This window comes from Staurois parvus, unplaced genomic scaffold (assembly GCF_062004578.1).
Source record: "Staurois parvus isolate SC_StPar_1 unplaced genomic scaffold, SC_StPar_1.0 ptg000053l, whole genome shotgun sequence".
NCBI classification, from domain to species: Eukaryota; Metazoa; Chordata; class Amphibia; order Anura; family Ranidae; genus Staurois; species Staurois parvus.
The window spans coordinates 1,176,845-1,194,814 of NW_028317849.1; the positions used below are offsets into that span (position 1 = coordinate 1,176,845).

The 17,970-nt window shown below is 51.1% G+C and overlaps 1 protein-coding gene across 4 annotated transcripts in view; it reads left to right on the forward strand.

Annotated features, from left to right (window-relative positions):
* LOC149470061 (uncharacterized) overlaps positions 1 to 1,711 on the forward strand; it is a 66,554-nt gene extending 64,843 nt beyond the window's left edge. For all 4 annotated transcript variants that reach the window (XM_089667046.1, XM_089667038.1, XM_089667052.1 and 1 more), the window contains one exon: positions 1,362 to 1,711. In XM_089667046.1, coding sequence (XP_089523172.1) covers positions 1,362 to 1,609 — 248 coding nt within the window. In that variant the 3' untranslated portion in view covers positions 1,610 to 1,711. The remainder of the gene's footprint in view (positions 1 to 1,361) is intronic.
* The last annotated feature ends 16,259 nt before the right edge of the window (positions 1,712 to 17,970 follow it).

Genomic DNA, 17,970 nt, shown 5'->3' on the forward strand with positions numbered 1-17,970 from the left:
AGAAAAAACACACAACACTCCATACCAAAAAAAAGGTTCAGTTTGGCTTCTTGGAGCCTTTTTAATGCACAAGTTTTTAACAAACATATTTGCATTTTTTTCAACCCACATTTTTTTTTTAAATTGTTGAAATTTGTATGTGCATTTTGGTGCTTTTTAATGTATTGGCTCCTTTTTTACCTCAATTTTTGTGTGTGTTCTGGAAACGCATGCAAAATGCATGCCATGTTTGTGGTGCCATTATTTGTTAATGGCACCCAAAAGTGGCTAGCAGATGTGCAGTTTACCAAAATATGTATAAAAACCAAATCAAAATGCACTTTAAAAAGTGCCAAAATACGTGCTAAGAAAAGTGCCAAAATGTGTTACAAACCACAGCAAAATGCATATTAAAATAACCTGTTTCAAAATGTTCACACCTATGCAGGTTGCGTTTGAGCCGTTTTTGCATTGTGTTTTGCGTTGCATTTTTGCACTTGCGTTATTGCTGTGTTATTTATGCATTTTGCGGTTTTTAAATTTTTTTAATTGTTCTTGTTGCTAGACAGATTTAGAATGCAAAAAGCAAAACGCCTCATAAACACAGCAAAAATGCAGCAAAAACGCAGCAAATATGCAATACATGCTTTTCTACAAGGTTTCCATTGAAGTTTATAGAACCAAAAATGCACCTTTTTGACCCTTTCCAAAAAACGCACCAGATGAAAACGCACAGGTGTGAACATGTCCCATAGGAAATTATTTGAAATGGACTGAACTGCGTTTCTGAAAAATGCTGCAGAAAATGCTTAGGTGCGAACCTAGGGTAAATGTGTGTTTAGAAAAGTGCCAAAATGCACATAAAAAAAACCCACATCAAAATGTGTGTTAAAAAAATACAGCATGTTAAAAAGTGGCAAACTGAATGTAAATAATGCTAAAATGTGCAATAAAAAGGAGCCAAAATACACATTTAAAGAATGTGCCAATATGTACGTTAAAAAATACCAGTGGTAAGTGCTTATTATTTTCATGTAATTGCATGATCTTTTTTTACTTTGGTGTCACTGTTTAAACTCAGGTGATCGGTAGTCACACAATTATTTCACGAGATCACATGCAGCCCTCCCCCTTCTACACAGATCTCAGCTGTTCTCAGAGAAAAAACTCCTCTCTTCTCCTTCTGAGAACAAATGTTCTCCACTTCATAAACAGGGGGACAGAGGAGATTTTGCCCTGAGAACTGCAGAGAACTGAAATGAGATAAATTATCTCTGCTTAACAAATGTACACCTCAGTTAGTAGAATACAATTCCTTGGTAAAAATATATATTTAAAAATTATACACTGTAATTTGTTGAAAAAAGCATTTTTTTTTCCAGTGCCTAAGGCAGAACACCCCCAGTACCATCATGATCTCTCAGTCATACGACATGTTTCTGCATCTGCCCTTCAAGCTCAAGCCTCAGACAGAGTTTGCCAGCTTGCAAAACCAAAAACTCGAAAGTCTCTCTTTGAAGGATATGACCCCTACCGAATTTCAGCTGCAGCTAAGCATGCTGAGGCCTCTCCACGTATTGTTGAGCTCTGCACCCCCCCATCTCGCAGGCAACGTCAGAAGAAAATCTGAAACATGGCATTCACTCAAAAGCAGTTTACAGTTCTTGATTTCTATATGTAAGTTGCGTGTAAAATAGTGTGAAATAAAATTTGGCAAATTAGCAAAATTGGATGTCCACCTGAAAGTCTGGAAGTAAATTAGTGATACAGCACTTAAGTAATTAGGGAAGCACCATAGAAGAGAAAGAGACTGGAAAAGGTGTCCTGGAAAGTACAGAATTCTGACATGGGAATGGAAATTTACTATTGGAAAAAACACAGTAAAACATTGAAGGTGAGACTTTTTTTGTAAATTACACTAAGGGGTAATTTTCACTTGCAAATGAGGGAGAAGGGGCAGTAAAAACTGCTGGTTGAGTCATCTTTTTTAGTGCTCTCCTTATGCAGCAATGGCATCCGAACAGGAGTGTACACATTAAACCACAGGAGTGAGCACTAGAGTAAATTATAAATGAGTTAAAGGAAGAAAACAGCAGCTGAACACCAAAAAGGCACCATATGAACCTCCAAAATAGTCAGAATAAAGCAGGGTGCAGCGCTACAATGATCCGTTAAATCATATGAACATATTGTATTCAAACATCCTCATATAAAATACAATAAAATGAAAATTCAATAACAAGGTGCAAATAGAAACGTCACCAATTGGTGACTAGTAGGTGTTTGGGCACAAAACCAAATACAGTCTATAGCGTGAGTACAAAAAGATCCCAGATGATCTTCAAAAATCCAATGGCTGGATCCGTGGGTGAGGTGATAGATGTGTAAAGATTGGGCACTCACCAGATTCACAATCACTGAGCTCAGACTAGCGGCTATTTCCAAATGTGGCAGCACTACCAAGCAGTGAGGGGTATTTGACCAGATCTGACCAGACCCACATAAGGATCCTTGATGTCCTGAGGCTATCTACTCTAAATGCGCATTGTGATTGCGTATCTGGTGAGTGCGCAATCTTTACACATCTATCACCTCACCCACGGATCCAGCCATTGGATTTTTTGAAGTTCATCTGGGATCTGCACCCTGCTTTATTCTGAGGAGTGTACACATGCCACATACAAAGTTATCCCTCCTATTGTGTTCAGCTGGTAGTACTACTGCTGAATGCAACCTGTTCAAGTAAATGAGGCACAGCACACAGCCCAATGTGGCAGCATTTACAGCGGGGGTCAGCAACCCATAGATCACAATCTACCAGTAGATCGCAGCCAGGTGGCTGGTAGTCTTGGCTTGCTGACCCAAACAGAGGGCAATGCAGAGGGTCTACTTGTATAGTTGGAGCTGTAGTAGGGAGCAAGAGCTGCATAAACTGATGCCTCCTCTGTAGAGCTGGTTCCTGTCCCATATGGAGTGATACCAACTGCACTCCACCTCTTATCCCGGTTAGAGGTCTCCAGAGTGGTGCCAGCAGCAGGAAATAAGAGATCTTCAGGTCAGTGTGAAACAATACACTGGACATAATAGAATAGGGCTGCGGTTTACCCACACTGCGGGTGCAGTGCAGTGTACCTGCAGCTTTTCTATGGGTTAGCTGCGCTTAGCCATATACTTCTATTATATCCTGAGGGTTTGGTGCACTTTTTGAAAACGTACCAAAACTCCTGAATGCAGGAGTTTTGGTGCACTTTTAGAAAGTGCACCACATCTGCAGGATATAATAGAAGTCTATGGCAAAGCACAGGTAACCCAGGAAAGTTGCACATAATTGCGATACAGTAGTATGGCAATTAGAGCCTTAAATCGGATGTGAGGAGGCGACACTGTGCAACACTGTGCCCGGAGAACTTCTTCCATGTTGTTCTGTTAGATCTCCACCTCTTTAACCCCTTCACGCCGGATCGTCCTGGCGTGAAGAGGAGTTCCTGCCCCGGGAGGTGGACGGGGCATGGCTTGGTGTCATGTGGCCACCGTGACGTCATATCACAGCCGGTCACATGATCGGGAAAGGTCCCAATTGAAAGAGCGGACCGGGACCTTTCCGTGAGTACTTCACATGTGTGCTGGGAGCGCGCAGGACGCGCGCTCTCAGCACATATGTTTTTTGCTACATGAACGCAAATATGCGGTCGCTCGGCGTCTAGGCCCAGACGCTGGGAGGCCGCACATTTGCGTGCGGCCGGCGTGAAGGGGTTAAGTTTGCCTACCTCTGATTTTCAGGGTTTAAACAGGAGGTGAAGAGATGACATATCACGTCCTCACCACCTGTCAAACACCCCTGAAATGCAATCCAGCACAGATGGCTAGGGGAAAAGTATAGCCACACGTGAAACTTATCATTCCAGTTCATTTTTCAGGACAAGCTTTTGCTCATCAGCCCATTTCTTTTTCATCTATGTGTACCAATACAACTACAATCACCTTAATTTAGCTAAAAGGATTCTTATTTATTGGAATTTTAAAAAAAAAAGGAATTTTCCCTTTGCACACTGAATTTTCACTTATCCTAGTGCAGGAGGTCAAACAAGGTGCAAAAAACACCAAATGATGCAAGGAAAAACATGAGTTAGGTCAGAAAAACTTCATCTCATTCTAAGTGATTTATTTCCATTTCAAAGTAAACTTTCACTTATTATTCTTATTATTATTATACATTGTTTATATAGCGCCAAAAGGTTTGCTCAGCGCTGTACATTAAAGTGGGGGGACAGTACATGAGACAATACAGTAACAATACAATACACAAGGGGTTCGAGGGCCCTGCTCTTTCACGCTTACAATCTAGGAGGGAGGGGGTAGAGGTACAGGAGAAAGTGGCTGTGGGGGATGGAGTGGTAGGAGGAGTGGAGGAGAATGGCTGTTAGGTGAGGGTGGGGTAGGCTTCCCTGAAAAGATGGGTTTTCAGGGTGCGCCTGAAGGTGAGGAGGGTAGGTGACAGTCTGATTGATTGGGGTAGGGAGGTCCAGAGGATGGGGGAAGTCCTGGAGAAGTCCTGGAGTCGGGCGTGGGAGGAGGAGACCAGGGAGCTAGAGAGTAGGAGGTCCTGTGAGAAGCGAAGAGCACGGGTAGGGTGGTATATGGGTATCAGGTCAGTGAGGCAGTTTGGGGCAGCGTTATGAATGGCTTTGTATGTCAGAGTTAGTAATTTAAATTTAATGCGTTGGGCAATCGGGAGCCAGTGAAGGGATTGGCAGAGGGGGGTGGCAGAAGTGGAGTGGTTGGTAAGGTGGATGAGTCTAGCCACTGAGTTCAGGATAGACTGGAGCGGGGATAGCCTGTGTTGGGGTAGGCCGGTGAGAAGGGAGTTGCAGTAGTCTACGCGTGAGATAATAAGGGAGTGTACAAGTTTAGTGGTGTCTGGGGTGAGGAACGTAGGTATCTTGGAGATGTTGCGGAGGTGGAGCCTGCATGAATTTGACAGTGATTGGACATGAGGTTGGAAGGAAAGGTTTGAGTCCAGGGTGACACCTAGGACTTTGGCTTGCGGGGTGGGATTGATGGTGGCGTTGTTAGTCGTGATGGAGAGGATGGTTGGGGGGGCTCGGGCTGGGGGGAAAACTAGGAGCTTTGTTTTGGAGAGGTTTAACTTAAGGAAATGGAGCGACATCCAGTCTGATATGTCGTTTAGGAGGTGGGTGATGTGGGCAGAGACTGAGGGGGTGAGGTGAGGGGTGGAGAGGTAAATTTGTGTGTCATCGGCATAGAGGTGATAGTTGAAGCCGTGGGAGTGTATCAGTTTGCCAAGTGAGGAGGTGTAGATGGAGAAGAGAAGGGGTCTGAGGACAGAGCCTTGGGGGACCCCAACAGAGAGGGGGAGAGAGGGGGAGGTGGCAACGTTATAGGTGACGCTGAAGGAGCGTTGGGATAGGTAAGAGGAGAACCAGGAGAGAGCAGAGTCCCTGATGCCAAGGGAGTGTAGTTTATTAAGGAGGAGGGGGTGGTCAACTGTGTCAAAAGGCCGCGGAGAGGTCGAGGAATAGGAGGACAGAGTAGTGGCCATTAGCTTTGGTCTTCTGAGAAGACCTTAGTGATCTCCTCAGTGGTAGCAGGGCTGAAGGAGCGGAGTGTTGGGGAGGTTATAGTGTGCGGGACGTTAGGTGTGGTGGGGGGCAGTGCGGTTGCGAGGTCAGAGGAGGGGAGAGTTAAGGGGGTGATGGAGGGAGGGATGCTTGGTGGAGAGGTAGATTGTGAATTGACAATGTCCTTACGGATTGCGTCAGTGTTATGATCCGCCGGTGGTGCCTCAGGCTGCCAACTGGCGGACCTACTCAGAGCGTGGGGTCTAAGCCCGGGCTGTGCTTTCACCAGGGCCCCTGATGGTGGGGATGGACTTAAAACAGTCCCGGGCCAGGTCACGACCTCCGAGCAGGCCCCCCAGTGGCCGAGGAGACCTTTGGGGACAGGTACCGGGAGAGCCAGATGTGAAGTGGCTAACGGCCCTAGCAGGGTAACAACTGATCGTGAGCCCGTGAGGGTAAGCGGGGTACAGAATCGGTAGGCCAAGAGTAGTCGGGTCACACGCAGGGTCAGCAGGGGGTATCAATCCGTAGAATGGTCAGGGCAATCCGGGTCAAACGCAGGAGCAGGCAGAATAGTCAGGGTCAATCCAGGTCAAAACGCAGGGGCAGGCAGAATAGTCAGGGTCAATCCGGGTCAATCACAGGGGCAGGCAGCGTAGTCAGGGTCAATCAGGGTCTCAGGCAGGTACAGGAACTTCAGGATCACAGGAAGACCTTGCGGCAACTTGTGACAGTGCAGGGCATCTTTAAATAGTGCGCCCTGCACTGTCATTGGCCGGCTAGGACGCGCCCCCGGCTGTCATTGGACGCCTGAGGCGCGCCCGCGGCTCCTACTGCGCATGCGCGGCGTCCTGTCAGCCGCGGCTCGCCGGGCCCTGGTGCCTGTGTCCCGGCGCGATCTGCCGCCACCGCGCATGCGGGAGGGACGGAGCCGCGATCGCGGCTCCATGGGCCGTGATCCCTGACATTGCCCCCCCCCAATGGGCACCCTCCGGGAGCCCCACTGATCTCTCCACCGCGGGTGAGCACGAAAAAACTCCCGGATGAGCCTGGGCGCGTGAACGTTCCGGGCGGGTTCCCATGAGTTCTCCTCAGGACCATACCCCTTCCATTTTATCAGGAACTGCGTCTGGCCTCCCCTCCTTCGGCAACTGAGGACAGTCTCCACTTCATATTCCTCCTGGTCACCTATGGTGACTGCCTCGGGAGGTCTAGATTCACGGTCCGGGAAGGGATCCGGTCTAGATGGCTTCAGGAGGGACACATGGAACACAGGATGTATCCTGAGTGTCTGCGGAAGCTCGAGCTCGTAGGCCACCCTGTTGATGACTCGTTTTACAGGAAACGGGCCAATGTACTTGGGTCCCAGCTTCCTTGAAGGGCACAGCATCTTCAAATTGGTTGTTGCTAGCCAAACCCGATCTCCTGGTCGAAGCAGTAATTCTCCTCTTCTCTTACCGTCGAATGCTCGTTTACTGTCCTCTTGGGCTTTAGCGATGGCTTCCTGAATTGTCTTGTTATTGACTGAAAGGAATTCCAAGATGTCTTGAGATGCCGGTACCGGATTCTCAGGCATAAGGTCAGGGAGGAATGTGGGATGATACCCGTAATTGGCATAGAACGGGGATTGACCCGTAGCTGAATGACTCGAGTTATTGTACGAGAATTCCGCGGAAGGCAGCAACGACAGCCAGTCATCCTGGAGGTAAGACGTGTAGCACCGCAAGTATTGTTCCATCGTCTGGTTGGTCCTCTCAGTTTGGCCGTTGGTCTGTGGATGGTAGGCGGATGAAAGCGAAAGCTTGATTCCCAGCGATTTACATAAGGCTTTCCAGAATCTGGAGGTGAATTGGACCCCCCGATCGGACACTATATCTTCGGGAACCCCATGAAGCCTCACCACTTCCTTGATGAAGATCCGTGCCGTTTCTGGTGCTGATGGGGTCTTCTCCAAGGGCACGAAATGTGCCATCTTTGAAAAGCGGTCGACGACCACCATTATTGCAGTGTAGCCTTGGGATGGTGGAAGTTCGACCACGAAATCCATGGCTATCATCTGCCAGGACCGCTTGGGTATGGGCAATGGACGTAACAGTCCCCATGCCCTAGTTCTGGAGGGCTTGTTCCTTTGACAGGTGGGACAAGTTCGGACGTAATGCTCACAATCCTTGATCATGTCTGGCCACCAGAACGAGCGCCGTAATAGATCCAGAGTTTTCGTTACCCCGAAGTGGCCCGCCATTGGATGGTCGTGGCAGTGCCCCAGGACCAAGGTTCGCACTTCTTCTGGGACCATGATCCGGTTTTCCTTCCAAAACAGCCCCCCCTGGCTCTGGAGGGGTGACCCAGACGGAACTGGCAATCCTACGGAAGCATCGAGAAGCCGGGAGCGAAGTTCCGTTTGTAGAGCGAGGAAACTCCCAGAAGGCAAGATGGTGTCCGGCAGCACAGCGTCGTCGGGGTCCTCGAACATGCGGGACAGAGCGTCTGGTTTAGTGTTCTTAGACCCGGGTCGGTACGTTATATGGAATGAGAATCGAGAAAAGAAAAGGGCCCATCTTGCTTGGCGAGGTCTCAGTCGTTTCGCCGTTCTTAAATATTCAAGGTTTTTGTGATCTGTGAATATTAGAATTGGGTGCGTGGCTCCCTCCAATAAATACCTCCATTCTTCAAGAGCAGTTTTTATGGCCAGAAGCTCCCGATCTCCAATGTCATAGTTACGTTCCGCTGGTGTCAACTTCCTGGAGAAGAACGCCACGGGGTGCAGTAGTTCCTTGGTACCATTCCTTTGGGATAACACCGCTCCTACCGCATTTTCGGAGGCGTCCACTTCCAAAACATATGGGAGGGAAGAATCTGGATGGCAGAGAATGGGAGCAGAGGTGAACAATTCTTTGAGTCTTTCAAATGCCGTCTGCGCTTCGGGAGTCCACTTAAAGCGGACCCCTAGTTTCGTCAGTTGTGTGATTGGGGAGACCAGACCGGAGAAGTTCCTAATAAACTTCCTGTAAAAGTTAGAGAACCCAATGAAGCGCTGTACCCCTTTTTTGTCAGCGGGTATTGGCCAATCCAAGATCGCCGTGACCTTCTGGGGATCCATCGCGACCCCCGCGGAAGAGAGAACCAGTCCCAAGAACGTTATCTCGTGCTGTTCAAAACAGCATTTTTCTGCCTTCGCGTATAGCCCGTGTAGACGCAACCGTTCTAGTACCCGTATTACGTGACCCCGATGAACCTCCCGTGAGGGGGAAAAAATTAGGATGTCATCCAAGTAGACCACCACGAAAATGTCGAGAAAATCACGAAAAACATCGTTGATAAAGTGCTGAAAGGTCGCCGGAGCATTACAGAGCCCGAACGGCATCACCAAATATTCATAGTGGCCGAATCTCGTACGGAATGCCGTCTTCCACTCATCCCCTTCCCTGATACGGACTAGGTTATAGGCCCCCCGCAGGTCTAATTTAGTAAATATCGTTGCGGATCTCAATCTCTGGAGGAGCTCGGGGACTAGGGGCAAAGGATAACGATTTTTTACTGTTATTTTGTTCAGGTCACGGTAGTCAATGCAAGGCCGTAACGATTTGTCTTTCTTCTCTACGAAGAATAATCCGGCCCCGGCTGGGGATGTGGATGGACGAATAAATCCCTTCCGTAGGTTTTCGTCAATATAATCCCTCAGCACACCCGATTCTGTTTCGGACAAGGGGAAGATACGGCCGAATGAGATTTCAGATCCGGGTAGGAGGTCTATGGGGCAGTCGTAGGAACGGTGCGGAGGGAGAACATCTGCTCCTCGCTTACTAAAGACGTCTAAGAAGTCGTGGTAGGCCGGAGGAATAACCTGGGATAGATTGGTGTCGCCATCCAAGCACAGGAGGAACCGGGGCACCATGGGTCCTGTGACGTGGCAGTGACTCAAACAATAAGGGGAGCGAAATTGAATTGTCCCCCTTTCCCAGTCAATCTGGGGGTTATGGGCCCTCAGCCAAGGGAGTCCCAGAATGACTGGAAAAAGGGGGGATGCGATGGCATCCAGGCGGAGGAACTCCTGGTGATGGTCTGCCATTGTGGTGAAAATGGGTGGTGTCTCCTGGTCCACCACCCCTGATTTTATACGGGACCCATCTGCCAAGAAGATGTTGAACCCCCTTTCTTTGGTCTGGAGTGGGATCTTTTGCCGGTGGGCAAAGGTCAGGTCGATGAAGCAACTACAGGCTCCTGAGTCAACGATTGCGGTCACCGACAATGTTCCTCCGGGGAGCTGCAAAGACACAGGAATGGCCAGGTAACTCGACTGATCATCCCTTCCTGCAGGTAAAGTAAGAGAAACGGGCGTGGACTTACTCATTTTAGCAGGACACGAGCGCACCTGATGACCAGCTTCCCCGCAGTACAGACATAGGTTCCGTGATAGTCTCCTCTGACGTTCCTCGACCGATAAGTGGGAACGGGCCAATCCCAGTTGCATGGGTTCCGGGTTGTCCCCTGTTTCCGTGCTTCGCGGATGGTTCCCTGGGGTTGGAGCTGTATCTCTGGACGGAATCCATGCCACCCTTTGACCCTGGCTGCTCCTTTCCAGCCGACGTTCCCTTAGTCTACGGTCAATTTGTATGGCCAATTCGATCAGTTTTTCCAGGGTGTCAGGTAGACCTACTCGTGCGAGTTCGTCTTTGAGAGACTCAGACAGCCCGATGCGGAACTGGTGACATAAGGCCGCATCGTTCCATCTGGTGTCTCCCATGCAACGTCTAAAGTCGGCCGCATATTCCTCGGCTGCCCGGCGGCCCTGCCGCAGTGAGTATAGGGTAGTCTCTGCGGATGCAGCCCGCTGAGGGTCGTCATACAAGACGGCCATGGCCCGAAAGAACTCGGTCACGGAGTCAAGATGTGGGTCGTGCCCCTCCATCAGACGATGAGCCCAATCCTGGGGCTCATCCTGCAGGAGAGAGACTATAAACCCCACCTTGATGGACTCGGTGGTGAACGTGCGGGGCTGTAAGTCAAAGTACAGGGTACACGCACTTCGGAAGGCTCGGAAGCGGTTCCGGTCACCACGGAATCGCTCTGGCAGGGGAACGCGGGGTTCGGGAGCTAGGGGTGTGGCAACCGCTCTGGATCCCGGGTTAGCGGGAGGTTCTGCAGGTGGAGGACTCTGAGCAGGGGGAGTCAGGGGAGCTAATGAATCCATGCGGTCCTCCAGTCGGGCGCAGCGACTGTGGAAGTTCTGGAAAGCTTGGGTCAAGGTTGCCAGGTGCTGACAAATATCCTCTAGGGACGCCGGTACACTTCCTGGCTCTGTCATGGCCGCAAGGTACTGTTATGATCCGCCGGTGGTGCCTCAGGCTGCCAACTGGCGGACCTACTCAGAGCGTGGGGTCTAAGCCCGGGCTGTGCTTTCACCAGGGCCCCTGATGGTGGGGATGGACTTAAAACAGTCCCGGGCCAGGTCACGACCTCCGAGCAGGCCCCCCAGTGGCCGAGGAGACCTTTGGGGACAGGTACCGGGAGAGCCAGATGTGAAGTGGCTAACGGCCCTAGCAGGGTAACAACTGATCGTGAGCCCGTGAGGGTAAGCGGGGTACAGAATCGGTAGGCCAAGAGTAGTCGGGTCACACGCAGGGTCAGCAGGGGGTATCAATCCGTAGAATGGTCAGGGCAATCCGGGTCAAACGCAGGAGCAGGCAGAATAGTCAGGGTCAATCCAGGTCAAAACGCAGGGGCAGGCAGAATAGTCAGGGTCAATCCGGGTCAATCACAGGGGCAGGCAGCGTAGTCAGGGTCAATCAGGGTCTCAGGCAGGTACAGGAACTTCAGGATCACAGGAAGACCTTGCGGCAACTTGTGACAGTGCAGGGCATCTTTAAATAGTGCGCCCTGCACTGTCATTGGCCGGCTAGGACGCGCCCCCGGCTGTCATTGGACGCCTGAGGCGCGCCCGCGGCTCCTACTGCGCATGCGCGGCGTCCTGTCAGCCGCGGCTCGCCGGGCCCTGGTGCCTGTGTCCCGGCGCGATCTGCCGCCACCGCGCATGCGCGAGGGACGGAGCCGCGATCGCGGCTCCATGGGCCGTGATCCCTGACAGTCAGTCTTGTTTTGGAAATGATTGGCAATCTCGTGGGTGGTGAGTGAGGTACTGAGTGGAGGTACTTATCTTATGAAGTGAAGCTGTGCTGACTTCAATCATCAAACCATATGCAAGCAATATCAGTGCCAGAATGCAACCATATAAACAAGCAACTCCTCGTACATCTCCAGAAATTAATTGGATATAATACATTGATGACATCTTCAGTTTGTGGATGGGGCTACATTTAATTATTTCACTTTTCATGGATTCTTTGCATTGTAAGTGTATGGTTACTCTGTTGTTGTTTCTCTCTACAATCCTGTGACTCCTCATAGTGACCACTGCATTTATATAATCTAAGACCTGCACAGACTGATCTATCCAGGTCTCAAAGTCCTCTTTCTCAAATAGAACAGTTATCTTCCCTGAATGAAACTGCTGCATTTTGTACCCATAGTTAACAGATGGAGAGAAATTTTTCAAAAAGTTATTTTTCCACCAGACCTTCCACTTTGGTGAAAATGGAAGCTGGATGAAATTCCAGGGGCATCTGTGTAAAAACACTAGAGAAAGGTGGAGACTTCACTTGGGTTTGGTGCCATCTGGCTGCAAACCCCTGAGTTTGTTGCTGATGGACTCATATTTATAAGGCTTCGTTATTGGCTGTCAGCTGCAATTTCACATACCAGAAGCAAGCTGAAAGGTCCTTTGTTCTACCAGTGCATAGTGTCAGGGCAGGAGCTGTGGAACGGACAGGCAGGCCTAGAGGTAGGGTCACGCAATGACTGACGTCAACCACCACCCACAGACCGGAGTCCCTCAGGGCTCAGCAACGGGAGGTCAGATCAAAGGAAAACAGAGAATGGTCTAGTCACAAGCCGAGTCAGATTCCAGGAGAGTCACGAGAGTATACACAGAAGACACGAATGCAAAGGGCATGTGCGGCCAACAGACTTATATGTAATCAACCACACCCCCCTGGGGGATGGATCTCAGAGGCCTGAAGGCACAAAAGACTCCCACCATGCTCTTTGCAGAAACCCAAGATGGATGCAAGCACATGGAGCAGCACAACCTCTGGGAAAAGGAAGGACCTTGACAGTACCTCCTCCTCAAGGGCCCCTCCCCCTCCGCGGCTCAACAAAAGGCTTCTGAGGAAAGTGGGCATGAAAAGCATGGAGGAGGGCAGGAGCATGAACATCCGCGGAAGGAACCCAGGAACGCTCCTCGGGACCATAACCACGCCAATGAACCAGGAACTGCACCTGACCGCACACCAATCGAGAGTCCAGGATCCGGCTCACCTCATACTCCTCATGACCGTCAACCCGGATGGGATGGGGCCGAGTCAGAGGGGTAGTGAAGCGATTGCAGACTAAAGGCTTCAACAGGGATACATGGAAGACATTGGAGATCCGCATCCCAGGAGGAAGGGCAAGGGCATAGGCCACCGGATTCACCTTGCGGAGGATGCGAAAAGGACCAACAAAACGGGGAGCCAGTTTGGGTGCGGGCACCCGAAGATTGAGGTTGCAAGTAGACAACCACACCCGATCGCCGACCTGGTATGAAGGAGCGGGCAGCCGTCTGCGATCAGCCTGGAACTTCTGCCGCTGTGCTGAGTCCCTCAAGGACTTCTGGATCTGCCCCCATGAAGAACGCAGGGCAGCAAGATGGTTCTCCACAGTCGGAATGTCCTGCGGTGAGAACCTCTCAGGTAATACCGCAGGTTGGAACCCATAGTTGGCCATGAAGGGAGACATCCCGGAGGAGGAGTTGACAGCCGAGTTCCTGGCAAACTCTGCCCAAGGCAGGAGATCGGCCCAATCGTCCTGATGGTCCGAGATATAGCAACGAAGGAATTGTTCCAAGGCCTGGTTGGAACGCTCCGCAGCCCCATTGGACTGCGGGTGGTAGGCCGAAGAGAAGGATCAGTTTTTCGAAGAGAAGGTGAGCCTGATACCCAACTGGGAGCAGAAGGCGCGCCAGAACCTGGACACGAACTGACTCCCGCGGTCCAAGACAATCACCCTGGGCAACCCATGCAGGCGAAAAATCTCCCTGGAAAAAACCGTGGCCAGTTCTTGCGCCGTTGGTAATCTCTTGAGCGGAACACAATGGCACATTTTGGAAAAACGATCGACGACCATGAGAATGACCGTATGACCCCGAGACACCGGGAGGTCTACAATAAAGTCCATGCCCAGGTGTGACCAAGAACGCTCCCCATTGGGAATGGGTTGCAGAAGGCCCAATGGGAGATGCCGTGGAGATTTATTCTGGGCACAGACCGAACATGCCGCTACATAAGAGGCGATGTCGGCACGGAGAGTTGGCCACCAGAATAAACGAGAGACTACCCAGGACAACTGGTTCCTCCCCGGATGCCCAGCAGTTTTGGAGTTATGGTAGGTACGCAGCAGGCGGGTGTGCAATCCCTTGGGTACAAAACATCTACCCTCCGGTCTCTCGGGAGGAGCGTCAGTTTGAGCCACCAGAATCTGCTCCCCAAGGGGAGAAGTCAGACTGGTGCGAATGGCAGCCAGGATCTGAGGTATGACCGAGGTTGGCTCAGAGTCCTCCCTGGACAACTCAGAGTATTGCCGCGACAATGCATCAGCCCTGACATTCTTGGAACCAGGCAAATAGGAAACCACATAGTTGAACCGTGACAAGAACAAGGCCCATCTGGCCTGATGGGGTGTCAATCTCTTGGCCTCCGAAAGATACGTCAGGTTCTTGTGATCGGTAAGAATGAGGACTGGAACCGCTAGCCCTCGAGCAGGTGCCTCCATTCCTTGAGAGCCAGAATGATGGCCAACAACTCCCTATCTCCAATCTGGTAGTTGCACTCTGCAGAGGAAAGCTTTCTGGAGTAGAACCCACAGGGAAGTAGGGGTCCATCGGGCGACCGACGCTGAGACAGGAGAGCGCCTACTCCCGTCTCGGATGCATCAACCTCGAGGACGAAGGGCAACCCAGGATTGGGATGAGACAGTATTGGAGCCGAAGCGAAGGCGGATTTCAGAGCCTCGAAAGCTACGATGGCCTCGGATGGCCACTCGTGAGGATTACTGCCCTTCTTAGGTCTGAGAGAGGCTTTGCCAGCGTGGAGAAGTTCCTAATGAACTTCCGATAATAGTTGGCGAAACCCAAAAAGCGCTGAATGGGCCGAAGACCATTGGGACGAGGCCACTGCAGAGCCACCGCAACCTTCTGAGGGTCCATGGAGAATCCCTCCGCAGAAATTATGTAGCCCAAAAAGGCAACTTGGGATCGATGGCATTCACACTTCTCAAGCTTACAAAAAAGTTTGTTCTCACGTAATCATTGCAGCACCCGCTTAACATCCTGGATATGGGACTCCATGGAGGCAGAGTAAACCAGGATGTCATCCAAGTAAACCACCACGCACTGCTACAACAAGTCACGAAGGACATCATTTATGAATTCCTGAAAGACCGCGGGCGCGTTACACAACCCGAAGGGCATCACCAGGTATTCATAGTGACCGGTTCTGGTGTTAAACGCGGTCTTCCACTCATCCACCTGTTTGATCTGTACTAGGTTGTACACCGCCCTAAGGTCGAGTTTGGTAAAGACTGCTGCTCTCTTAAGGCGGTCGAACAACTCAGTAATCAATGGAATTGGGTAGGCATTCTTAATAGTGATTCGATTGAGACCCCTATAATCGATGCAAGGCCTCAATTCACCACCCCTCTTCTTTACAAAGAAGAAGCCCGCTCCTGCTGGGGAAGTAGACTTAAGAATGTGCCCCCGGGAAAGTGCATCCGCAACGTACTCCTCCATGGCCTTATTCTCCGCAACCAAGAGAGGATACACCCTGCCACGCGGAGGAGTGGCTCCGGGTTGCAAGGATATGGCGCAGTCGTAAGGATGATGGGGAGGTAAGGCACCAGCGCGTACCTTATCAAACACATCCAGGTACTCCCCATAGTCGGTGGGCAAGGCAGAGTCCGAGGAGGCACACAACACCTTAACCGGCCCACGGATGCACCCGGCCCCACACTGTGGAGACCACAAGAGAATCTCGGCCGTTCGCCAATTAAAGGTTGGATTGTGCCTCTGGAGCCAGGGATACCCCAAAACCACAGAATAATGCGGGGAAGAAATTACCTGAAAACAGGCCAACTCCCTGTGAACAGCCCCAATAGCTACTTCAACCGGCAGAGTCTCGTGGGTAACCTGCGGCGGTTGCAGGGGCCTGCCATCTATCGCCTCGAGAACCAATGGGGTAACTCGAGCCTGCAGGGGAATGGAGTGCTGGGCGGCAAACGAGCTGTCCATAAACAACTGGCCCCAGAATCCACCAACGCCTGGGCCGTCACCGAGCCTTCCGCCCAAGAGAGGACAACGGTGATCAGTGGTTTATCTTTGCGGAACGCCGGGGACGAGGAGACTCCACCCAAGATCTGTCCCCAACAGGATCTCAGGTGCGAGCGTTTCCGGGACAGACCGGACAGGACTGTCGAAAGTGCCCACCAAGGCCACAGTACAGGCAGCGACCCTCCCGGCGCTGAGTGGTCCGCCCTCCTTTGGAAAGGCGAGCAAACCCCAGCTGCATGGGCTCACCACCAAACAAGCCATCCCCAGGAGGCGTGCGAGGAGAGGAAGGAATGGGTGGGACAGAAAACGCAGGTGCCAGTCAATTGGGAGGCCTCCGCAGGCATTCCTTGAGTGAAGGCCTCTCCCTGAGCCTGGTGTCAATCAGGATCAGGAAGGAAATGAGTGCCTCCAGCTCCACAGGCAGTTCCTTGGCTGCAATCTCGTCCTTCAATGCATCAAAAAGACCATGAGAAAAAGCAGCCACCAGAGCCTCATTGTTCCAACCCACCTCTGCCGCCAGGGTATGAAACTCTATGGCGTACTTGGCAACGGTCTGTGAACCCTGATGCATGGACATGAGCAGCTTGGCAGCCGAGGCGGAGTGAGCTGGTACGTCGAATACCCTATGGAAGGCGTCGACAAAACCGGAAAACTCATGAATCACCGAGTCATTCCTCTCCCATAATGGATTTGCTCAGGCCAAGGCTTTGTCTGAGAGCAGCGAGATTAGGAAACCCACCTTCGACCTCTCAGTCGGAAAAGCGTGGGGTATTAATTCGAAATAAATGCCCACCTGGTTGAGGAACCCACGACACTGACTCGGCTCACCCCCAAAGCGCTGTGGAAGAGCGGCTGAACCAGTCATACCTCTGGGCGCCGCGGGTACCGCAACAGTCGCAGAGTGACAGCCGGCCTAATAGTACCAGGAGTAAGGTGCGCGGTGCGTGCAAGCAGAGTCTGCAACGCCTGAGCGAACTGATCCAACAGGAGATCCTGTTGATCAAGTCTGGCGACTAACATGGGAAGCGAAGGCGTACCTGCACCGTCAGGATTCATGGCATTCGTGTAATGTCAGGGCAAGAGCTGTGGAACGGACAGGCAGGCCTAGAGGCAGGGTCACGCACTGACTGACGACAACCACCACCCCCAGACCGGAGTCCCTCAGGGCGCGGAGTCTAAGTCCCAGGCTGCCTTTCACCAGGGCCCCTGATGGTGGGGATGGACTTGACGCAGCCAGGAACCAGGTCGCGGCCCCCGAGACACCCCAGCTGTGGTAATGGCCACCGCCAATGGCGTGTAGCTGGTAGGAATCAGACAATAGCGTAGTCGGGCAGGCCAGGTCGACAACAATGGGACAAACGGTACAGAACAGTAGACAAGAATCACAGGTCACAGGCCGGGTTCAGCAACGGGAGGTCAGATCAAAGGAAAATGCAGAGAATGGTCTAGTCACAAGCCGAGTCAGATTCCAGGAGAGTCACAAGAGTATACACAGAGCTGTTGCAACACTAACACACAAGACATGAATGCAAAGGGCATGTGCGGCCAACAGACTTATATGTAATCAACCACACCCCTCTGGGGGATGGACCTCAGAGGCCTGAAGGCACAAAAGACTCCCACCATGCTCTTTGCAGAAACCCAAGATGGATGCCAGCACATGGAGCAGCACAACCTCTGGGAAAAGGTAGGACCTTGACACATAGATATGGGAGGTATCAGAGTCTCTCCGCATGTCTAAGACATATCTAACACATTTAGAACACTTACTCGTTTCTAACCAAGTCTCCCCTTCTCCACCACTTCAGCATGTACTGTATTATAGATGAGTCTTCTTAAAAAAGAAGATACCTGCATGTCATACTTTTATCACATATTCAAAAAAGAGGGGATGTATTTCCTATTTTAGGACAGTGTGTGGAGACATGCAAATCATTTTTTTATACCCTTGGCTCAACTGTACATCCAGAATCAGTGGTTTACAACACAGATACA